General features: G+C 35.9%; 2 protein-coding genes across 2 annotated transcripts; one reads left to right on the plus strand and one right to left on the minus strand.

The window, feature by feature from the left end:
- The first annotated feature begins 1,815 nt into the window (after positions 1-1,815).
- Positions 1,816-24,893, plus strand: LOC146136340 (uncharacterized). The gene is made up of 20 exons (XM_083396210.1): positions 1,816-1,945; positions 2,076-2,213; positions 7,175-7,369; positions 8,098-8,247; positions 15,692-15,762; positions 16,116-16,247; positions 16,625-16,787; positions 17,503-17,619; positions 18,240-18,412; positions 18,866-18,962; positions 19,606-19,746; positions 20,833-21,062; positions 21,251-21,351; positions 21,578-21,748; positions 21,925-22,025; positions 22,594-22,796; positions 23,129-23,256; positions 23,422-23,547; positions 23,704-23,892; positions 24,148-24,893. Exons 1-20 carry the CDS (start codon positions 1,919-1,921, stop codon positions 24,267-24,269), a joined length of 2,775 nt encoding a protein of 924 aa, XP_083252336.1. The 5' UTR covers positions 1,816-1,918; the 3' UTR covers positions 24,270-24,893.
- LOC146136341 (uncharacterized) lies at positions 8,478-13,965 on the minus strand. The gene is made up of 10 exons (XM_083395592.1): positions 13,826-13,965; positions 12,414-12,859; positions 11,898-12,068; positions 11,622-11,763; positions 11,084-11,252; positions 10,071-10,223; positions 9,506-9,754; positions 9,101-9,248; positions 8,661-8,783; positions 8,478-8,539 (listed from the first exon to the last, which is right to left on the minus strand). The coding sequence occupies exons 1-10, from the start codon at positions 13,963-13,965 to the stop codon at positions 8,478-8,480; spliced, it is 1,803 nt and encodes a 600-aa protein (XP_083251718.1).
- Positions 24,894-25,731: the final 838 nt, after the last annotated feature.

Genomic DNA, 25,731 nt, shown 5'->3' on the forward strand with positions numbered 1-25,731 from the left:
GTGTGGGTTAGGGTGGGTCAAGTGTTATTAATGCTATCTCACACTTTTCGTAATCTTTTGTGAATGTTCAGCGAATATTTTCAATTTATCTACGCCGGGAGTTTACCTAAAGGTCCAAATTGGTGCATTGCCAAGACCTCAAGGTCTAAAAGTCTAGACTTTTCTGCCATTGGATGCCCTAATTGTCGTAGACCTTTTTGCTTAGAAATGCACTAATTTCTAACGGTTCGGGTGCTAACTTACACCAGTTATCGGCAAACTGTGGACCGCGGCCCAAATGTGGTTCAATAGTTCTGAAAAGAGTACTTTGGGCCCGACAAAAGAGTTTGCCGACCACTGACTTACACAGTTAAAACCTGTGACGTAGTAATGATGCCATATCGTGTTTCTTTAAGATACATCTATATTTTTGCTGGAGTTAGGCGTTCCAAAGACTTTTTTGTCATGAATTAACAAAAACCTTTATCTTGCCTGCTGGCTCAAAAAAGTTGACAATAAATTAATGTCAACAAATTATATATCTTAGGGGTTTTCCCTTACGCTTTTATTTATACTATAGCAGCCTTTATAGCAGAAGCAGGTGTTCCCATGAACAATTTGAAGCTTAATGAAATTGTCATGCCATTTCTGTTGCCTTTCCCATCAACATATCGTTGTAAATGTGGGTTTTCAACAATGTTACTTCTGATTCTGAAGACAATGCACAGGCTGCGCAGTGTTATTCAATATGACATGCAGCAGGCTCTTCCACCAGCAATTAAGACATTGCCAGAGCAACAACAAGATCAACAATTACATTAACTGAATATATAGTAAATAATTACTATCATGTTTATTAAATTATTGTGTGTTGTATTTATATCATTTTATCATTAATTTTCAAACCATGTAATGTCAGTCGAGTCCTGATTGCATTCCACTGCCTTCCCACCAGAGATCTTTGGCGTGGAATGCTTGCACAAAATCACGCCAGTATACCAGTAACATCATTTGTCGTTGAATATTGCCGGCCTAGTTAATTTAACAAATAAATTTGTTGTTTTTGGCATACATATCATTCTATTTTGGCGTAGGATTTCAGTCGAAAAAAGTTTGGCCTAAATCTTTGGCGGCTACAAATTATGGAATGCAGTCAGTATGTGAGTGAATAAATTATACTAAAACCCTATAAGCGGATTGCTAAATTTCCATTTTATTTTAGTTACGTAAATTGGCGTAATACAGGGTTTAGAGTCATGGCCAAAATAAATGAAATAGGTTCATGCACATTATTAATATATTTATTCTGCCAGATTGCAATTCAATTCCAACTTTAAATACTGATTGTGTTACTGCACTTAAAAATGTGGTAGGATCCAGACTGACAACAAAATGGGTGTTTTACCTTACATTTACCACAGTAGAAACTTATGACAATTACACCTGCAGGTCTTTTTGTCCATCCAAACCTGCAAAATTTAATATTTAGGCCGATTTTCGGAGCTGGTCTAGAATCCTACCACAGTTATGAAATCAACGCACAAAATTGAGTTAGGTTGCTGGTTAGCGTTCGGGTGTGGGTGGGTCAAGTATTATTATATTCTTTATTTAATAATATTACTTGACCCACCTTAACCCAAACGCTAATCCCGCAACCTAACCCAAATAATGCACATTGTTGTAGGATTCTAGACCAGCGCCCGATTTTCCCTTACAGGCGTATCACATTTAAGGTTGGTTGCATACCTTCAACATAAAGTTTTAACTTTGTGTTAGCGAAGTCTCACTGAGAAGTGTCATGTTTTTCAGACTATTATACTACCAATCTTTTTACAGAAAGAATGTAGTTTTTAATAAGAAAACTGAATTATTGTATCCGGCAAAATAATTGTTAGAAAGCTTTGGCAATATTTCTTGACTAGATATTTTGACCAATACCATGGAAGCATTCATCAACAAAGCAGAGGTATTTGCACAATGTATTTATCTGTTGCATTCTATGCTATTCAAAACTTTTATATGCCAAGCAAATTTAAAACAAGGTCTGCTGTATTTGTAATGCCAATTAAGATGTATTTTAATTTACTTTTGGGCAGTACACAATGAAGTGTGCAAATCAACATCACAACATGACAAAATGTAGCGAAACTTCGTCAAAGTGGAAATCACTGCAAAATATGCTTATTGAAGCTGTTACGAGTAATGCCAAGAATGATGAAGTAGCGTTTTCAAAGGTATTAAAAAATGTTAATCAATATTATAAAACATTTTTTACAGGGGTGCGAACTCTACTCCAATATTTAACTTTTTATAATGATATTATTGGTTTTATGTTGTGTTTCTTGTTTATTTTACTTTTATGTTGTCCGATGCTTTAGATCAAAATTACACATGTGTAGTAACTGAGGAAAAACCATTCATAATTTTGCGACTTGCGAACTTTTGAGCTACTAACTAAGTTGCGCGAAGGGGTTGAGCACCATGGCACCCTATGCACTAACTGTGTTTTAGCCAATTTTAACAACAAAACTGAGAAAAAATTTTGCCCTTCGCGCAAACATCACATTTAACATATCAGAAATTGGGAAAAACCCAGATTTTTTTGCACGATGATTTTTTAATGGTATTTGCAATATATAGCCTTTACAGTATGTGTCATCCGTCATCACTAGGGCGAATATTTTTTGACTTGTCATCAAAAAAAAAAATTAGTTTTGATATAAGTTCAAAGTCATTTTAACCGTATTATATCTTTATTAGAGCAATATACGGTATGAAAAACGCGTGAATAACGATGCCTAGGTTATTTAAATCAATGTATTTCTAACAGGTCAAAATTTTGTTAAAATAAATTATTATCAGGTCAAAATTTGTCAAAATTTTCTATTTTTTTGGTCAAAAAATATTCGCCCTAGTCATCACATCTGTCGAAACATGATTAACGCAATGTTTAGTTTTTTGCGATTCCGTATTTTGACGTAGTACCTGTGCAGCCTTACAACTGTAAAGTCAATGCCTTCACAACATGTTTGTCAAAACCAGCTTGGTAAAACCAATATGTGAAGCACGAGCAGTGTCCCCTCTAGGGCGTCGCAACACTTTTTCTTGCTAAAAATGTCGAGTTAGGCGGTGCTGATGTTTCTCGCTGTTTGCTGTCCGCGTTAATATCAAATGTCGGTGTGAGACAGGGGTCGGCAACCTACGGCCTGCACGGTGTTTTGGGAAATAGATCAGCGCTTTTTTATCATTGCGCCATGAAAGGCATATGACGTCATTACAATCGCTATTTCATGACATCATATCCATCGCTATATTATGACGTCATTAACGTCAGACGGACAAACGGGGAATTCCCTAAGTTAAAAATTCGAAACCCCCTTTTTTGATTTCTGGATACGCCCTTGCTCCCAGCCATAAAAATCTCTTTATTTGCAGTATTGCGCTCGCTTGAGACACGATTACGCTTGGTAGTTTGTCTGGCGGACTTAGTCAAGCATAGTGCCGTGTAACTGCCCAATGATCAAAGCAATTATTGCGCATAGTGCAGCGGTTTTAGCAGTAAGCATTAAATTCAAGCTACTCTTTAAGTTGACACAACATGCAACATTGCGTTTTTTTGGTATATTGTCATTTTGCATTGTACACTGTTTTACCAAAACAATGAGCCTAAAGTTTTGTCTTCGGAAAGTCCTAACCTTCAAAGCATTAAACAACAGCATGATCGCAAAATAATTGCAATAATTTTATTTGAAAAAGTTTAAAGCTATTACGACGCGAAGTTTTTTATGTATGAAGCAACTACTTTCCAATACCAAAAAACATACAGTGCTAAAGACATATACATTGAGCAAAAATATATAAATTAGGACAAAAGAAAGTTGTAAAACGAATGACTCGCGTGTATCGCAAGAAATTCCAGTTACTGGAACCATGGCCTGGTGTCTTAACCCATATGCACAACTTAGATCCCTGTCAACTGTACTACATTGTTCAGACAAACTAAGCCCAAATCCGCCGTAAAAATGCGAATATAAGACACCGTGAACTTATCAAAATTAGTAGCTCCAAATCTTGCCAATCACAAAAACTTCACCAAATTTTGCAGTTACTAAACTACCACCTGATCCTTCATAAATTACTGTGGTTCTAAGCAAAATGGTCTACGCGATTAGGATGGAAAAGTTTGACTTTTTGACTTTTAAGTCTTGGACAATGCAATAATTTGACTTAACAAATCTGCTTTTAAATTTAATAATACTTAACCCACCAGAACCAAAACGTTGACCTGGATGAAAAATTATCTTATGCCCACCCGAGTTTTTCCCACCATTCAAATAATTATTAAATCAACGCACATTATTTAAGTTAGGGTGATGGTTAAGTGGATGGGTTCGGGTGGATCAAGCAATATTAATTCTATCTCATAGTTTTTTTGTAAGTTTTCGAGCATTACTTTCAATTTATCTCTGCCTTGAGTTTACCTAAAGGTCCAATTAGTGCATTGCCACAACCTCAAAGTCTAAAAGTCTCCTACACTTGCATGCCCTAATTGTCATAGACATTTTTGCTCTGAACTGCACTAATTTCTGACGATTCAGGTGAAACTACACATCATTGTAATTTCAAAGTAAACCATAAGACACCGAATAAAGGCAAAAATCATACCAGGCATAACATGTAACCAAAATTTTCTGTCAAATATAAAATATTTGTAGTCGTTCTTGCAATGCCCTGAGAATTTTTCGGCGCACTTTTTAGGGGGGAGCGCCTGCTTCCCCTAGTTAAGAACCACTTTTTTCGCAGTATATCTCAAAACAAACTAATTAAGACACTTTTTTGGTCATAGCTCAAGATAAAACTAATTTGGGCAGTTTTTTTGTCCATACATAGTGTTACGCCGGACCGTGACTTGTGTACTGGGGCCTGGCCCCTGCCCCCATACAGTTGCCCAGCAGGTTGCAACCGCGTGAGTTCTCATTGGTTGGCGAAGGTTTCTGGTCAGATATGCTACCTATCATAACCACAACTACAATTTCAATCAAAAGTATATTGTTACAATGTGAAGTAAAAGGTTGTCAAATAGCTTTAATGAACGTATATAATATTTGATATAAAGTTACTGTGACAGCGACGGCCTTTTGTCGCCACTCTCGGCTCAACGCTGTGCCAAACATGCGCTATAGACTGCACTAAAACACCGCTGAGACACGGCATGAAAAGCGAGAAAGTTACATGTCATATTTGGCCATAAAAGACTGGCCTGAACTTTTTAAACAGAGCTAGGCACTCTTTTAAGATTCCAGCGGCCATACTAAGGCCAATTTGCAGCGGGATCAGATGCCAGCAAAACAAGTGGCTCGTTTTGCAGGGTGTGAAAACACCGCCCGCAGGACTGACTGCTTATAGATTAAGAGATTAAAAGTTAAATGACAGGTTTAAAACGAGGCGAGGGAACGCACAAAAACTCAGGATTTTTGCAATTAAATCGACGAATTGCTTTACCCGCACAATAACACAGAAACATTGCGTCATCAAAAATGTTATTATGTAACTGAAGAAAATGTTTGGCAAACGAAAGCTGTAACGCGTAATTTAAAACTCTATTTATCAATTCATAATATGAGTTAATGAACTCTAAGATTTGGCTTATGGCAATTAATTAAATCAGGTGTTTAATGTGTTAGTGAACACGTAACACATAGCTTGGATAAAACTAATTTTGGAAATTTTTTGTTCATACGTAGTGCGGATAAAATAAATTTGGGTACTTTTTTTTCCGTACTTAGCTTAAAAAATACTAATTTGGGCATTTTTTTTGCTAGTAACATAGCAAAAACATAACTAATTTGGGCACATTCTTGTCTATATATAGCTCAAATAAAACTAATTTGGGCACTTTTTTGGTCGTTCGTAGCTCAAATAAAAGAATTTTGGGCATTTTTTATTCGTATGTAGATCAAATGAAAGAAATTTGGGCACTTTTTGTTCCGTAAATAGCTCAAATAAAACTAATTTGGGCAATTCTTTGTGTATGTAGCTCGAAAAGAAAACTAATTTGACTATTTTTTGGTGGTACGTAGCTCAAATAAAAGAAATTGTGTGACGCTTGCTCTAAACCAGGGGTCAGCAAACTATGGCCTAGAACCCACCAGGCTAATTCTTCCAGCTCATGGCATATTTTTGTAATGTTTCCAAAATACTGTTATGAAATGAATACTTTACTAAAAATGTTTGACATGCAAAACTAAGCCAAATTTTGATAAAATAATAAATTAAATGAAAATTTCATAAGGCTCACTATATATTTTGATAAGTTTTTGTTAATGGTAATGTCAATTCACAATTTTTTATTCAGCCCATTTGAATTTGACAGTTATTCGGCATGCAATTGCCAGTCCTTAGAATTTTGCAGCCCTTTATGAAAAAAGTTTGTTGACCCTGCTCTGCACTTGTTGCTCTTAAACTTTTTTCTATCTTGCCTAGCGTTTCAAATTGTCCTGTGACTTGCGCCCACTAAGCAATTCTGTATAAACTGTTGTTCAATAATTACATATCAATGAGGCAATGTGAAAATTTGTTTATTTCATTTTGCTTAAACTTTAATGTTTGGCTACAATGTCCAACCACCTTTAAATGTTACCCAGTCAGTGCCCAAAAATATCTAAAAGGATTTTTTTGTAATTTAAAGATTTTGGTGTTCGACCTAAACATACATAATACATATACAGTACACTACTTAACTTTTACTAGACCCAGCAAGTTTATTATTTTAATTGTATTTCTCATTGCATTGGGTGAGCTTATATTTAAAAGTGTCATGTGCATGTTGTTTTTCCAAGATCCTGCCTTCGTTTGACTTTAGGTTATTAAATGTAAGCAATAAAGCCGAAGTTTCTATAGAGATGGTTTACAGACCTTTAACTAACATTGGTATATTTTCCTCTTTATTCTGCATTTTGAGTGTGTCAACTAACTACTTGATCCTACCTTGCTATTTTAGACACAAAGAGGCATAGGGTTTACAAAAAAAATGAACAACAACTAATTTACAAGCAACAAAGCCCCTGGCCCCACTTAAGAGTGTTTTGTGACCCATTTTGATTTCAAAAAGAATTTGATAAACTTTCATGTATCATGTAAATTTATTGTCAATTTTCAAATAAACTGATTTTTAATACAAATATTTATTTTGCAGAGATATTCATTGTTAAACAAACCTCTGAAAAAGTTATGTGAAACTTCCAAGAACCTCAATAGAATAATTGTGAGTTTGTTCCCATTAAATAATGGCTACTCGCTGATGTTTAAGATGGGTGATGATTATTATTCAGAGGCTATATCACTTCCTTATGAAGAGTATGAGATGTTGGACTACATTGACAATGAAGAGGTGTTTAAATATGCATGCTAAGTTATCAGGGTATAAATTAATAAGTCTACCATTTTTAAGTATCATATACATACTCTATAATTTTGATTTTAAATCTATTCGTTTATTTAAAAACTATTGCTTTGATGTCATTCAAAGTCAATGGTTTACTAAAATATACACATATGTCACAGAATCAATATGTTTTGTTAGGACTGTGTAGCATATATATTAGCAGAGTTATATTTTGATACTGTAGCTACAATACAACGGCCCCAATTTATAAAAGCGTGCTTGTGTGCCTTTCATATTTTTTATGCCATTAAACAACTTTTCTTTGATGGTACAAAATGTTGCAAATACTGACACCTACAATAGATTTAATCCCTGTCGTTAACTCTGACCACTGTATTTCTTATAGCAGTTTTCTTTTTTTTTTCTGTGTTTGAATGAGTTTTGAGGAAGAACTTCATGTTAAAGGAAAGTAGGTTGCACGTACATAATAGCATTTATAAAACATACACAAAGACAATAATAATTGTCACCACAAAAACAACTATCAACAGTTTGCCACCACTAATAAATAAGCATGTTGTGTATTCAGTTACTTTATTCTAAAATATTGAAGATTAAGTAATATTTTTTTTACATTAAACATTCTGTATGTATTGTTAAAAACTGGTACACTTTGTTTATCGAGTTTTGAGAAACCCACATGAAGTTTATAACGTTTTTTTTTTTTAAATCAGATCCCCCCCTTGCTGGTTAGTGCATTGGAAGCTTTGAAAATAGAAATATTTTACTCTGGTTGTGTTATTGCTGAAATAAGGGACTACAGAATTGCTGCTGGACCAAATACTTTTCAAACAAAATATACCCTTCTCCATCCAAGCCAACAGGTAAAAAATATTTTTTTGCTTATAAGCTGTGCTTTTCTTCCCTGCTTTGTAACTTACCCTCTTACACAAATTAGGAAACCATTAAAATTTTGTTTCTAAATAAGAAAAAAATTAACTTTTTTTAATATACATATTTTAAATATTGGCAGCGTTTTTTAAAGCAAGAGAGTTTCATGACCATAAAGCTTTTGCTAGGATTGCACAACAACATTTTTTATAAAAAGTAAAAGCTATCTTGATTTTGGCTTGTGCACTGGCAAGTGTTGAGATTCATTATCACCAAGCATAACATCTAAATAAAAAGTAAAATTATGCTCTGTTAGAATGTTGTACTTTAAATATAATTGCTTCTAACTTCTAAGAAATACAAAAGCATTGCTCTTTAAATCTTCAAAGTAAGCTGTTTTTCTTACCATATAGTCCATTTCGAAAAGTTTTGTATGACCTTTTCTTGTAAATAACAACAATTATCACAATTATAGCAGTGATAATTATAAGGGTGACAATAATTGCGGCAGTCCTGCCTGATGTTTGAGCTACATCTAAAAAAATAAGGAATAATAGCATCATCATAATTAAGTACAAAATTGAATCGTTAAGTAGGATTATTTGTGGCATTGTCAAGATTTTATACACAGGCAAAACTTGACATGTGCTTCACAAAAATCCAGTATTATGAAATCATTTTAAACCTTTATTCTTGTAAACTTAACATATATTATAAATAGTTACTATCATTTTTCAGTTTTTTCTGGGTATTGCAGCAACATAATTTGGAAGCTGGGCACTGGGCAACATTTGTTTTCTTAACTAAAATCTAAATTAATTTGTACTTTTTCATTGTTTTTTATACCTTCTGGAAGATGTTCAAGTAAAACCACAGTCCGATTAGCTTCTCCCAATTTGTTAGTTGCTGTACATAGATAGTGTCCATAATCACTCGATTTAACACGACCAATACGTAAGGTTCCGTTTGCTAGTTGTTGAAGGTGAATGTTTTTCTGAAAGAGAAATCGGATAACACTATCCAAAAAACAACGGCCAATGTTTAGTTGCAGCTAAGTGTATTTTAATGTGTTATTTCATTTGTGAATAAACATTTCTTCTTTTAATATAACATTAATATCTTATACATTTATAGTAATTATGAATTATTTTTGTTTACGCTAGGACTTTGTTGTATATAATAATCAGGATTTTCTATTAATTAGCTAAAAGTGAATGCCCCTGCTGTTGAACAAATGGTGTACCTCTTTACCTCAGTTTGAATCTTGTTTGGTCCAATCCATTGAATAACTGGTGTTGGTACACCGTGCTTAGGTGTACATGGCAACCATGATGCTTTACCAACTTGTACAATAACCGTGATATTTTCTTCGCCCTTTTTAAATGAAGGCTTTTCGCAGATAAAATGACTGGCTGACAAAGTCACTATATCTGTTCCATTGAGCAGAAGCGGGTCACTGCATTTGCCCGAAAGGCGAAAATGCTCCCGAATTTTCATCTCCTGAAAATAGGATTTAGTGTCCCTTCAATTTATTTTTTATTTTTTTAAGAATAAAATTTATTATTTATAAGCTTTAATTTTTGACAATTTTGAAACGAATGGCATTGCTCTGTTGAATATTGTATTTTAAAATATGGACGATTTGCCACTTTCATCTTCAAAAGTCCTCTTATTTTATAATCAGGCAAATTGAACTTAAAGAGCATGGGAATTTTGATTTAAGTCATGATGTTTCTTATATTACTTTATTTAGATTAGGACCAACTTTTATAATATATACTAATGTATTTTTGTTGTGCTCATTAACGATTTTCACCTGCAGTGCCTTAAGCCATTTGATATCACAGTCACAGATAATTGGATTTTGTAGCAGGTCAACTTCGTTCAACAGATTTAAAGCCAGAAATGCTGATGAGGAAAGGGCTTTTATGTTGTTGTACGATAAATTAAGAGCCCGCAGATTTTCCAACTGGTAATATAATAACAATTTTAAAGCAAACAAATACTTTGACTATAACTGTTGCTTTGCAATACTCCTGGAGCTGTGCTACAAGTTACCACCTAAAAACCGTTGTTTAGAGAAGTGGTCAGCAAACTTTTTTTGTTGCAGCCCAAAATACTCTTTCAAAGAGCTATTGAATGTCCTCTAAATTTGTATTGTGCAATGTTGAAAAAAAAAGAACTGGTGTGCAAATATACAGCTGTGGCATGACTTCACTTAAACATATATGTGATGCATGAGGGACATAAAGAGATTCAAATGAAGTTCAACATAACAGCATTTATGATGATTTATTAAAATTAAGACTTGGTAGAGTTTGAGTCACACAGTGGTGCCACATGCCATTGTATGCATAGCGCATTTTGGAAGAATAAATTTCTCAAAAAAACAGATTAACAGTGATAAAATCTTCGACTTACATTATTTAAGTCAAGGGGGCTTAAAACTGTCTGTGTGTGCACTAGTTTTAGAGTGTCCATGGAGGCCTAGTTAAAATTTTGTGTATTGCTAAAAAATGGAATTATTTTTTTAAAGAATAGTGGGGCATAAAAATAGTGTTTTGTCGCCTTTTTCCTTTTATAGATTTAGACTTTATTTTAGTTTGATCTTTGTTTGATTGAAAACAGATGTTTTTTTGTTCTACTTGGCTTATGACATCTTAGTTGAATTTCATGACGACACTTAATGTGAACCAAAACAATTTTTAAAGGATTTAAATTAAAGAAAGTTCAATAACCCTTGTTTTAAATATAACTGCAACGCATTTTTTCTGTTCAGCAGTTGGTTGGATTACTTTAGTATGGTATGGTTGACATTACCAAAATTACCTGTAAAAAGACATGGTTGGGCAGAGTGGTTATTTTGTTCTGCGACAAGTCAAGCTGCTTCAGTTTGGTCAACATTCTGAAAGGACTTTCCTGGATTGTGTGTATTCCAGTTTTTGATAGGTAAAGAGATTCCAAATTTTTACCAAACAAAAAGTCACCTGCCCTTAGGCTGAAATTAAATACACTTGAGTTATTAGATGACATTATGCTAAACAGTAAACAGTAAACATTAGATTAGAAATGTTAATAGCAATGTTTTTTCAAACTTTAAAATAGTTCTTTCCAAACTGGGGGTGAGTATCCTACTGAATTACACCCAAAAAGGTTGAAGAATCATTAAACAAAGTGTTACATAGTTATAAATTGTTCTTTTTCTTAATTTCGTTATCCAAAACCAAAAAGCTATAGTAAACGCAATTTCCAAGCACATCAATTCAACGTCTGTTTATATTATTACTCCAAATACCCGAGGAAGATTTGTTCTGTCGTCGTCAAAAGAAGTGTTTCATTTTCTTACTGTTTTGCATGTTTTTCTTACTGTTTGATATGTTCGTTGTTGCTGAGCATTAGATATCTTAAGTTTGGAACGTGTGCTAGAGCGTTGTACGGCACTTCGTTCAGATTGCACCCATGCAACGAAATATACTCCAGCTGATGTAATCCTCTGAATGCGTTGTCGTCTGCAAGTTGAATTGTTTTTGAAAAATTTTGCGATTAGCAGAATGAACCGCATTCCAGTGCTACTCATTTTTTAATAGTTTTTGGATTGGCATAATAATATCCTAGACAAAAAAAATGTTTTAACAATCTTTACCTATGCTTTGCAAGAGTGGCCAATCCCCTATATGTAGCCAACGCAGGTTGGTTAAAGGCTTGAATGCATCAGTCCTTACCACGCTGATTGGAAGGTTAAGAAGCTCGAGTGAAGTTAGGTTATTAAGATTCTGAAATCCGGCGGTGGGAATTTCCTCAAATTTGTTGTCTCCTACAGAAAATGATTGTTTTTAGATGCTACGTCGTTATTAAGCATTATTGTGATTACATTTTAAAAAGGTATTTGACCGTTATAAAATACTAGCTTGCGTTAACCCACTCGTTTTTTTACAATTCACACCTGTCTTTATTTAACGTTCGCAAGGCGTCCAACCACGTTTTTTAAGTTTGTTAACCACTGATCTATCGCTTGTCGATTGATCCCAATTATTATGTAAGCATTATTGGCTATCTAAAAAACCCTTATCCTTCAAGCGCCAGACGTATATATCCTACTTTTGATATATTGTTTTAAAAGTAGACCTATACAAGCACCAACGTCAAAACCAATTGCTACCTAACGTGAGATTGCAAAGCGCGGGCATTCCGGCCAACGCGCCTGCATCCAGGCTCTCCAGCTGATTTCCCCAAAGCTGTAGGATGCGCAGACTGTCGAGTCCGGAAAACGCTCCGCTCTCTATATTGGTCAACCCGTTTCTGCTGAGATCCAGCTCGACAGCGCTCGCCAACGGGCTGAACGAGTTGGTCCGTAGCGAGGTCAGGCGATTGCCGAAAAGCCACAAGTATTTAAGTTTTGTGAAGCCGATAAATGCGCTTGGCACTATGTCGGTGATCATGTTGTCGTACAAGACGAGCGATTCTAGGCTGCCGCCGATACCGCTTTTGGCAAAGGTACTGGGGTTAAGTTGTCGGATTTGGTTTTTAGATAGACCAAGTAGCTTTGTTCCCTTTGGCAAGGGCAAGGGCACATGTGACAGCTTCTTCTCCTCGCAAATTACGTACCTGGAAAGGAAATTTTGTTAAATTAGCACTAGGGTTGTCCGATACTAGCCATTTTAGTCCGTTACCGATACCCGATATTTTGGACAAAAAAAAACGGATCCGATCCGATACCAATGACGTCATTACGAAGTTTAGACAAGCAATATAGATGAAATGTTCAAAGGCATTTTTACTAGGTTATAACGCCATGAGTTGCTTTAATGTGATTGAGTTTAGTTCCCATTAAGGTATTAACATCCTATTTTCTAAAAAATACCTTTAAGGTAGAATCACTGTGATCGAAAACCATGGCTGAAATTGATATGTCAATCCGATCGGCACCGATACCACCCTAGTATCGAATGAGTACCAATAGTACCACTTGAAATCGGGTATCGGCTCCTATCCGTATCTCTAATTAGCCTCACTATGAACGTGGGCGGATTAGAGGGGCGCCATGTATTTTCTGATGTGACGTTCTTTCCCATTTTGAAAGAAATCTTTTGAGTCCAAATGCGCCGTTTATTCTATCGCACGTTGTTTGTTGTATACTCATACTCTACGAAGTGCATTTTCAGCCAAATGAAAAATGCGTTTATATAACCAATAATGCGGTCTATTTTATGTCCCCATTTGGTCACGCTTTGTGGTAAATTAAAAATTGTGCTGTTTTAAACCAAATAAATGATAATATGTTGAGCCTTTCGCGAAAATTCATGACTTCAGTTTATATTTCCGTACGAGCTCGCTAGAGAACAGCAGATGTTTTTTAAGCTACAGCTGATACCCAAAACAAAAAACCTGTATCCACACGTGTGTCCTAACTGGCAAGGGGATATAACGATCTAATGGCCAGTGTCAGCGTAGAAGCTTTCTCACAGTCGTTTAAGGATCGGATGCTATATTTTTGTTAATCATTCCAAACAAGACAATAAGCAAACCTTTAATTTTAATTTAGAGAGGTGATTTATACCATGTGCAACTTACCTCTCAACATTGTCGCACATGCACACAGACGGACATAGATTATCGTTTACAGTTGATTGTGCTCCAGCGAGGCTGGTTAAGATTGCCAGTGTTATTGCTGACACATATAATTTCGTTGCCATTCCAATTGGATAAGTCATCTTCTAGGTCAACTTTACCACGTTTTTCACACTCGTAAATAGGCGATTCCACAACGTTGCTGAAATTAATTTTGTTTTAAGTACTTGTTTAGACATATTTCGTACAACTAATGAAATCATCAAGTTACGACGAAATGATTGCGTTTTCCTTTTTGGGTCCTTTTTAATATTAATAGCTTTTTATAATGTCTTCCTCCGCTGGTGAAGTGCTAACTTCTCTGCTAAGCTGTTTTCTACATCCTACACATTTATTTGGGTTTACTAATCTTCAATGCAAGCGTTACGGTACAATATCGTTTTGGTATTTCTGACATAGTTTTACAGGGGTTAATTTTTGCATGTGTTTGCAGTGTAGAAATTTTAGGCACATTTAACACATTACCACCTCAAACTAGCGTTCTAACCTGTAACAACAGAACCGCCTCGGTAACACTAAATCTTCCAACTGATATTTTCACAACACCAACACATAAGCGCACATCCGGTCAGTTTTGTACAGTATCCTATGGGCTACAAGTTTTCTGGACTGTTATTTTCCTTACGGGACGATAAGGCGGCAATCGGTACCTTGAAGGCAGACCACAATAGCTTGTCCTCGCGTTTGTTTTCTTAGGTTTCTGCACGCGGCCAAATAGGCGTGTGACCATCAACCCTCGGCCGCTGAATTCAGCCCGATCCCTAACTCGCTAATATACGTAGCGCCTCGCCCGTTGAGGTACATCGAACTTTTTCCCTGAGGGTGGTGTGTTTTTCAAAATGTTAGCCTTATCTCGAAAACTGTCGAAATACGAATAATGCTGTTTCAGCAGGCCTGAATTGTAGTGAGAGTTTGATCATAATTTGTTTGTATCTATTTTGAAACGTTTTCCTTTCCAAAAATAATCTAGCTAAAATGCGTACAATTCGTACAACCTTAAATTGGCAAGCTGTTTTCATGTTTATACTTCAATGAAAAATGCAATTTGAACCTTCGTTATATATTTACATAAATAATGTCGTTTCATTGGTTATGTGTTGCAAGTATGTATAGTTTAATATGATATAAAATCGTGCTTTTTAAACATTATTCATATTGATCTCCCCCAGTTCCAAGAAAATTCAGGCCCCAACTTTGTATCCGAAAAAATGGCTAAACTCTTCCACTTACACAAGCACTTCAAAGCCACTCATGTTGCGATATCGAGTATAACAAGTTGGGCCAATAGAAGCGGCACAAATGTATTTCTGCGGTCCATATTTTAAAAATATGACTATAGAGGGTCGGACAGATTGAATGACAATTATCGATTGCTGACGCAATGCTGTAAATGTGAAATATTTTACCTGTAATGCAAAAAACATACTGTTATTGCACAGGTCTGAAATACCACTACCAGTTACGCTGTATAGCTAGACTTGGCACCGTGTTGTGCCTTATTCAAATTGTGTAGTCTATACAAATTGCAGTGAATGACAGCTTTGTCGATATTCTTCCCCAACACCGCTCATTGTTTAATGTTTAATGTCTGCCAAGTTTAATATAAGCCTTACAATTGTAATAATAGTTTTCCTAATCCTTCTCATTGCACATTGAAGTTTGTTTTCCTACATCATGTATATACATGTTAAAACATCATTTTTGTTGCCCAAACCAAGCAAAGTTTGCTTGAGAAAACGATTTCAAGTAGGATTAGTGGTACGGGAATGTGTTTGTGTCGTATTTAACGGTCAGCATTTTGTTTGGTAGACCTTGTTCGGCGATGTGAATGATGTTGTAGAAAGCACTTCTCACCTTTATCAATGGAATAACGACGACAGGTAGTGCTTGGCTCAGCATGTTTTCTATTACTACATTTGTCCGGTTTAAAGGGATGGTAGATTCAACCAAATGTTGTTACATGCATCGGTTGTACCAATGACAACGAAAAACATATTTTAAACCGCTGATACCATGAAAATTGTTTTTTAACAATGTGGTATGTTATTTTCACTGAAACTCATGCCAAGGCATTTGCTAATAACTGTATGTAAAAAACATAATAGTTATATGTGCGGGAAACATCCTTTTGCTATGGGGCGTAAAGTTTCATGTTCAAACGCAATTAATAATGATTATATAGACATAAAATCGTAACTCATCACGTTACAACCCATCACGTTGCAACCCACAGGCTGGCACTGGAAAGCTGTATGATCCTCAGTACAAGCGATCCCCTTTGTTTGGATCCGACACCTGCTGTGGCCGTTTTGAATAACATTACGCAACAACGTAAACGCCCCTTCAGTTCAACTCCTTTTAAAAGGTAGGTACGGTAGTCATATGCATAATACCTTTAGCGAAAGTGATCAAGGTTTAAAATTTGCGCAAATGTATTATGCTATTTAACGTTAAGTTTAAGCAATGGACCGCTTTGAAAAAAATCAGCCAGCAAAATGTTAAAAACTTATAATATGTATTTCGCCAGTGGCATCTTCAGTTTCTCCGAATTGAGTTAAATCATTCGATTAAATTTTATCGTCGACGTAATTTATTATATTGGAGGACAAGGTTATTTTTTTCGCCAATGTGTGGCATTTTAAGGAAGTTACAATAATCTAGAAGTGAGCAGGTTAAATATGGTAAAAAACTTTTATTAAAGCCAGGAACTTTTTCAATCGTAATTTATGTTGCGCCTTGCAGGTTAGTTCGTCGCCATGGCTTGCTTGCCCAACGCAGGGTGCAAGAACGCCGAAAGAGGGCCGCTCCTTCCAGTTTGAGGCTGTTCGACTTTGTGCAACAGAGAAACGCGAAGAAGGCAAAAGAGTCGCCTTCCTCAAGCGCCGACATCAGACTCCCGCAGAATGTAGGCGCAATTAGTCGCTGGCTGATTTCTCATAAAATACTATATACATTGCATATAAAATACTCCGCAGATTGCACATAAAATACTATATAGATTGCACAGAAAACGTCGAAGAATAACACTTCTAATTTTATGAACTTAATCGCCTGTTTATCGGTGACGCATTAACAAAAAGCTGCAAATAGCGTTGTGGCGGTCTTTCTCTTCACTAGAAACGAGGCCTCGCTACCCGCATGTTGTTCTAGATTTTTGCAGCTGTTACGCTCATGTTGTATTTCAGTTTGTTTTATAAAATATAGCTCGACTTCGTTTGCCTAAGTTAACATTATTTTCCAGTTCCATCCCACTTTTTTCAATAAATTTAAAATCAATAAATTTTAGAAACTTCGACAGCAAAATGAAATTTATTCAAGAAGTCATACAGCGTGATTAACAATTTGCGGTAAAATAGCCTACTCAATATTTTTGTGTGCAACATTTATGATAATTCTAGGTCAACATAGGCACGTGTGTGAACTGTGTCGGATCCAAAGGGCACGAGGCCACTTCCAAATTTATGATATGTTTTAGATTGGTATGGGGCAATCTTTTTAGCAAATGCGATTGTTTACTTTTTTTAAATATAAACCCAACATCTACGAAAAAAGGCCCTATCGAAGTACAATCCTAGTTTTTTTCAGTTTGTTTCGTTGTGCTGACACTGTTTATTGTTTAGGTTGTAGACTTGTGGCCAAAGGAATCACCAACCCACCAGTATCCCAGCAGTGGAATAGGGGTTCATGAATGCGCCAAACCGTTGTCACCACATCCACCCCAGTTGTCAGACGACCTGGTAAGACGTCAATGTCATTATGTACTGTACGGATGTCTTACAGTTAAATAAGCAATTTGTTTATCCAATATTTGTGATTGTGGTGTTTTTTTTTTACTAAACGTGCAAACCTAAGTTTAAAGTGTAAAAGTTAAATAGATTGAAATAAAAATAGTTATTTTTTTATAAAAGCATTATTGCCAGAGGTAGTCTTTTAGTTTTAGATAGTTACAGGGGCGTATCCAGAAATTAAAAAAAAAAGTATTGCAAGTTTTAGTACATTGCCGAAACTAAAAGATAAAAAAATGAAAACATGTCCAATATTTTTGAATACGTTTTCCGTTTGACCGCGACGCACTTGGCAGCCCTCCACGGCGTGGATACGCCACTGGATATTTATATACATTTTTTGTAAGTGTAGGCCTATGTACATTGTACACTGTACAGCCTCTCAATTAAGTAATTTAGCTTTTAACAGATTATAAAACGGGTCTGCGAAATACTGGAACATACGACTAAGAACGATGAATTGTTTCCATTGTTATTCTAAACCTGCCACAAATGCGTTGTTTTAGGGATGATTGTCGGTTCATTTACAACTATAAGTCCAGCAAAGCGAAAACAGATTTTTACACACGCAGATCGAAGTCCAGCAAATCCATCTGAAGTCTGAATCTCAGACTCGCGACGTCTACTCGCGCATCACGATCCTACAGCGTCCCTCAGACATGCACTACTTCGGCAAGCTGCAGTCAAACAAGTACTTCCAGCAGCATACCGCTGATAAGGGAACGTCGGTCGCTAACAGCTGCAGGTTCGAGATCCAATCTTTGCGGCTTTGTTTCTGGTTATGACACTGTAGCCAGTTGAGACCAATAGAAATAGTTTTTACTCATTTTAAATCCCGAAATATATTTTAAGACACACCTGTTTTACTGCGTATTTGAAATCTAAAAATATGTGCGTTAAATCCTTCTTCCGTGTGGCATGAGTGTAACCTTAAACCAAACTGTTGCATTAAAATAAAAAAAATAGGTTAAGGTTTACCTTAGACGTTCCTTGACATTTTTTGAAAAGTGTCCACTGGTCAGGGGCTGGGGCGCAAACTGTTTCAACACATGGGTTTGGGAAAGGTTGAGAGCCACTTCCCTGACCTTTTGCTTACCATCTTTCAATTTACAGTATATCCATAAAAATTGGGTTTCAATGCTAGCTTTTAAAGTGGTGTATGAAATGTGCGAATGTGTGTTTTTTCATCTTGCAGTAGATTTGCTCTTGGCACCGAGCATCGCGCAAACCTTTACATACTCCAATACCAAGAGTTGTTTGCAGAGGATGGTAGGAGACCCGCTACTGTTGCCGTTGTAAGTTGGTGACTTTTATTACTGGGCAGTGGCTTAAATCTAGGGTATTTCTCGATTGTACTAACGGACATTGTAGCCCGTGTTTAGTTGAAGAGTGCGAGACAATAAATTCCCTTTTTATTTGAAGAATCTAAATTGCGTATCTAAATGTTTAGAAAATTGTTTGTGCTAATAGCTAGAATTAAGTTGTTAATAGTAATCAGTTGTATCACCCCTAGTCAGTGAAGTTGTATAAGGAGGGTCCGTAAAACCAATCATTTTTATATTAAAAGGCCCAATCTAACATAAATTAATTTATTTCAAACAGAACAATAACATTCGCCCGTTTAAACTTTGCTAGGTAATTTGTTGGTATGATATTTTAAATGTGGGTATAGGTATTTAATATATAGGATTTTTTAGTTGATTAAAATAAAACAAAATTATTCAGTAGCGAACTTTTTTACATTTTGAGACAGTAGTTTATTATTGTATGGTATTGCGCCCTTTTTCACGTAGAGATTTTTTCCAGTGGTGTTGTCTTGGCGTTGCGTTTACTTATTTTCAATAGTGTTCAACAAGAAAGTACACTTTATTTTTCATAGTAACAAAACGTTCATGGGATTGTGAACCAAACTTTTCTAACCGGGCCGTTTTTGCGCAGAGTCGCCCGCTTCAACAAACCACCAAATATCAGATTCCCCTACTGCAGCAGCCTTGGCAGCTGGAGCAGGACCGCGCCCTATACGCAGTGGGCTCGGTCAACAACTTACCTGTAAAGCACTGGACCAAGTTTAAAGCAAACGTAAGTTGTTCGAGACTTCCGATCATTAACCTAATAACGAATTTTGCTGCAGCTTGCTCTTTGTATAGTTGACATCTAAAAATGATAGTTTAACATGTTTTGATTTGGTTTGACTTGCTACGATTTTCTCATTTTAGTTTGCAAACAGCCGTCTGTGGTTTACATCTTTATCGTTTGCGGTATTGGATACAGTACAAAAAAGGACCTATAAAACAACATTATTTAAACCGGAAGTATTTCCATTATTCCGTAGTATTAACAGCAACATTGCATTAAAACTAATTATTTAGTAATATCTACTACATAATACAATATGAACTCGCTGGCAAGACCTAAACCCTTAAGAATAAGATATAAATGGCCTAACATCAAAAACCATAGGAACAGGGTTTGGGACGATTGGGAACAGGGTTAATTTTGTACCTTATCTAACAACATCCTCGAAGCATTATGCTAGAATCTATACCTTTCCTGCTTGGTATGTTGTAGTGCCGTAGTGTTTTGGCAATCCTAATTATTGCCAATCGCAAAGCCCTTACGATAGTCGTAGACTTCTTTACCTCATATCGAGTGGTTGCACGTGTTTTACTAGTTAGCCTACTTCGATCGTGATACTCTTGTGCCCTAATGTTACGATATGAATTATTCGTCAGTAAAACAAAATTGTTGTTTTTATTACATCGACTAGTTTGTGATTCTACATTTTTTCAACGTTCTTTAAAAAATATCAATACATTAATTGAATTGAATCGAATCGGTGTATAATTCTATAAACGTGTTGCATTTATTTTTTGACTTTCTCGATTGATTTTATTTATTTGAGAATAAATAAAACAAATTTATTATAAACAAAGCTAGGCTTTCATTGATAAGCAGGGTCCGTTTAAAGACCCTATGAGATGGGGAAATCACGAAAAGTCGAGACCCTGATGTATTCCGTGCAAAGCGTGACACCGAAAAACAGTATATTACACCCCATTGTCCGAAGCATTAAGAAGTTCTATTCTCGTATACTTTTGGTAAAGTCGAGCATCTTTATAAAATCTCGCTAAATTACAATAATTTTTGTTTTTGTGCCTATCGCAGGACAATATTCACCGCGCACAAATCGCTCAACAGAATGCCCAGGTTCGCCAACAACAACAACAAAAACAGCAACAACAACTACAGCAACAACAACAGCAACAACAACAACAGCAACAGCAGCAACAACATCAACAACAAAAAGTGCTACAATCATCAGCTGGTCCAGCACAAATTTCAATCGTAACCACTCCAACGCTGAACACCATTACCTTGCAGTCTGGATCTCAGAGGTCTTGTAAATTTTAAACTTAAGTTCCTTCAGTATGTTTATAACGCCAAAAATGGTTGTGGTATGATTGGTATTATTTACAAGATATTTTTAATTACGCCAAAAGTATTCTGAATTTTAGAAGTTGGCTTGCCATATCTGGCTGAAAAGACAAATTATTGTAATGCTATTTTTGTTGTCTTTGTTTAGTGCGTTTATGTTTCCAATGCCACGGCATCAACTACAACAACAGCAAACACAACAGCAACAGACCGTTACCCTCGGCCAAAACCAACAAACTATCTCAATTGGTTAGTTATAGTATTGTCCATACTGGTGTTTCCGTACCATAAAGATCTCTTTAACTGGATTTGTGACGCTGAACGCATTCTGTCTCTTGTTTATCGAGATTGTGATCGATGCTGCTGCGATTGTACATTCATTTCGCGATATATCCAAAGAAACAACCATACGTTTTGCTCTGTTACAATATTACCAACCTAGACAGCGGCGTTACATAAAGTGCTTAATTGGCAGGTCAAGCGCAACAAAGCCTGCATTCGGCGAGCACTGCACCAACCTTATCTCGGGTTCTCGGCCATCGTCTGAGCACCGAAACGTTACTTCTTCAGGGTTCGGGTCAGGACAATAATTCACGCCTGACGATTGTCACACAACAGTCCAAACAACAGCAGTTAAACCAAGCAGGTTCGCAGAAATATTTTTTTTATAATATTGTAAAAAAATGACGGTCGTCGCTTTGTGATGTATACAATCTCAAGTTTATTTTTTAAGACCTGTTTTTCTTCCGACAATTAACGTACAAATTTCCGGAATTTGTAACTGCACACACCACACTGTTTAATTTATCTTATGATTTCTAGGCGTCCAACAGGGTACTAACGTTGTCAACCAAGCCAAAACACCGTCGTTTCTAACGGAGAGCGGCCAAAAACTAAGCAACGTCATCCACTCAGTCGATGGGGTAAGTTGGTGACACTCCGAAATCTTTTAGACGGAAACGTAAATGTACTGCACAACTGTTTTAGACAAAAATCGAACCTTTTAAAATATTTAGGCTAGATCTTAAATAGTTATTCTAGTTACTTGTCGAATAATTATTACAAAATGTACCTTCTAAATAAGATGAGGTGTTAATTCACAACCCTTATTGCTTCAATAGTTATCCTTACCAGCATGAAACAACACCTCAATCTAACATGATTCTCATAAAAGTGTAACTTGTTATGTCATCTTGAAATAATAATTTTAACAGGTTCGGGTTGGGTAAGGTCCAGCTTACTGTATTGCTTCATTCTGGTTCGATTATTAAATATGTTCAGTTACAGTTCAGAAAAAATCGGCCCAATTCTAAAGTATTTGTTTATTGATTTGGTTTATTGATTTATCTCTTTTTTGACTTTAAAAAGCATTTTTGTGAGCACTTAAAATATTATACGCAGCAGAAAAATTGTTAAGTTTGCACTACGTCGGAGTAGCTTTAAGCTAGATTTGTGCGATTCATTTTATGTTTTTTCTTTATGTATAAACAGGCGAAAAACTTCAACCAGCAGTCTGGCGGTGTCAGTGTTCAGCTGCCACTGACAATGACAATTGCCGCGCAGCAACACGAAGGTGGCAAGGTGCACATCAGTAACGCTGGCGCAGCACAGCAGCATATGACAGGTGCCACTATTGTCAGGGTGCCAGCGTCTATTCCAAGTGCCAGTGCTGCCACCACTTTAAATCTACTAAGGTAACACGCCATTAGCATGACGTTTGCTGTTGAAAAAGACATATTTGAGTTTAAATAAATGCACATTTTTGGTTTCCTTGTTGTTATAAGTTTGTTATTCGGATTTAGTGATTTATGTCAGCAATTTTCTTTCTTTGAATTATTGGAAGTTTACTGGTAATCGTTATTTATTTTCCTAATTACGCCTGTGGTTAAAGCAAGGTTATTTTGCAGCAATTAAATCGCATTTCGCTTTTCTGTTATCTGCTTTGAAATATGGGTTAGCAGAGAAACTCTATTTGCTATAGTCTCAGGCCAGCCTAATTTGTGTTAATACGATTTTTACGTTGTAGCGGAGGACGAAACGTACAAAACAATTCACAGAACTTTCAGCAAATCCAGCTGACCTCAGGATCACGACTGGCGTCTTCGGGAACGGTCACCATTCCTGCAAACATAGCCGTACAATTGGCCGCTCAGCGTGAGTACTTTACCAATGGCACTTTGTTGAAAACGCATGCGAATTGACATGAAGAATGACAAATCCACATGATGTTTTTTTTATCATGTGGCAAGAGTCTAATTGTACTTTTTTCTCACTGTACGGTCGACAAAAGACAGAATGCGTTTTTTTGTTGTCCTATAGTAAATCATCAACAACAGCAACAAAACGACAAATTAACCGGATCGGGGATTACCCACCAGCAGGTAACTTTGAGTAATTCCGGAACGTCATCGCCCATCACAATCATCAGCAAAGGTGGAACAACTGGTAGGTCGCATTCTAGGACGCCGTGGATACTAAAGTATCTAAAATCAGATTTGGTTAGTTAGACATACGCTATATGTCCGAAATTGTGTTTTGCACCTACTCGCTGTTATCATTTGCTTTTGTGGAATTCTTGACTTTAGTTACGGTTTTTTAAAGGACTCTCGGCTATACAGCAGCAGTCGCAGCCGACCCAACATCGAACAATCGGTGTAACAAGGTCGGCACCTCAGCTTATTCAGCACTTGGATGGCCACAAATCGACGACAATTACAATCAACCCTCGTGCGCAGATGTTTAACTTACGTGCCGGCAACGGAGCTCACCAGCCAGTGCAAATTCTCCAGGTGTGATATTCTAGGATATGTTTTTCGTTAAGATGACACGTTCAGGGTAAAAAAATCGCAGAAATGGGAAACTATTTACACAAACCTGTTTTTAGGCTACTTTGTCTACGAAACGTATATTAATATTTAGAGCAATACGTCTATCACAATTAAAATAACGGCAAAAATTACTATACGTAAAAATGGTTGGGCCAATTGACTTGAAACATTTATCTTTTATTTTTTTAATTTTAATGTTCATTAATAATATCTTCATTGTTTGTCCAGGGAAATGGCCAGCAACTTCCGGTACGTAGCCAGGGCCAGCAAATACTCCTTAACACCGTCATACCTGTCACCTCTGACCCCACAAAAGTAACCAGCATTAAAAAGTCCTAAGGACAATGTTGTAAAAGTTTCTAGTAAGTGTATTTCACTGCTTGTCTAACAAGATGGTTGATGTGCGTCACACGATGTAAACACACTTAAACACTCTTTTAGAAATACAAATTGTGCTGCTATACCTATTTTTCTAAACTGCGAAGACAGGTCACATGTTGCTAAGACTGAAAAGAGTACCGACAGGTACAAACGCAAAAGTGCAAGTTTACATTCCCCTTAAATTTTATTCTTTTTAAGCAAAATTAAAAATATATTTCTGATAAAAATGCTTACAAAATTTGATTTGACCAGGTTTTGTTGGCTGTGTATCTTAATGAAATGCTAACGAAATTTCCTGACAATCAGCATAAACTATTTTGGTATACTATTTTTTTATAGGAAGCCAAAACAAGTTATATTCACTTCAATTGCGATTTAAATATATCTTTAATTATGGCGCTGAACTGGACGTTTTATGGTATTTAATGTTTAAATCCTACGATTGGTGTACTGTATTGATTATACACGAAAGGACCGGGGGAAATTATCCATTATAGATGGAAGAAATTTCAAGGGAGGCATTTTATATTTATGAATGCGAAAATGTTTATTGTCGTTCTGTTTTACGTAGTTTTCCAAACATTCTCGAATTGTTTAGAAAAAAAACAATAAAATAAAAATGTTTATCAATGACTATTTTAATTTTGTTTTGTAATCCCTAAAAAAACATGTTGTTATTTTTATGTTTGTTTAATATTATAAAACTAAATTACTATTTAGACATTCAATAAAAAACACGAAAGGATTAAAATGTCTATAAGCAACTTTATTTATGCACACAGAATGCGTCACACCAACCGTGGCACCATTAGTTCTCGTAAAAAATGCAAAATACAAAGAAAATTACATGAAGGATTTATATAAGGGAGTCATATTGAAATACAAAGAACAGAAAATCTCTAATTATATCCGAAACAGCTACTGCACGCTAAAAGTAGATTACTAGCTCTGTGAGCCTTCTACTCACGTCTAAAAAGAGTCACAGAACATTACAAGAAAAATCTTCGAAGTCAAAATAATAAAAAGATAATATAAATCCACACTTGTTGACCCTTCTCTGAAGGGTCAACTAACAAAAAACAAAGCTTTTAGAAAAAATGTATAATAGTTGGTATTAAAAACGTCGAATATTGAGTGTAGCTCCTACTTTATTTGACTAAATGTCTACATTCTACATCCTTTTAAACCAGTGGGCGTATATTTATATTCGGATCAGCAGCCCACGGGCCAAGTGTGCTGGTGCATAATAAATAAACTTAAGTATATAAAAACACATTTTAAAATTAGTAAAATTCAAATAGGGAAAAAATCTAGACTACGATTGTTTTAAAATTTGGCTAAAATGTACTATGCACAACAACAAGCTAAAGTTACGGTTTGAGCCAGGGTTACCAGATGCTTGGTTTAGGATTAGGACATT

This window comes from Ascidiella aspersa, chromosome 8, assembly GCF_963924565.1.
Source record: "Ascidiella aspersa chromosome 8, kaAscAspe10.2, whole genome shotgun sequence".
In the NCBI taxonomy this organism is placed as follows: Eukaryota; Metazoa; Chordata; class Ascidiacea; order Phlebobranchia; family Ascidiidae; genus Ascidiella; species Ascidiella aspersa.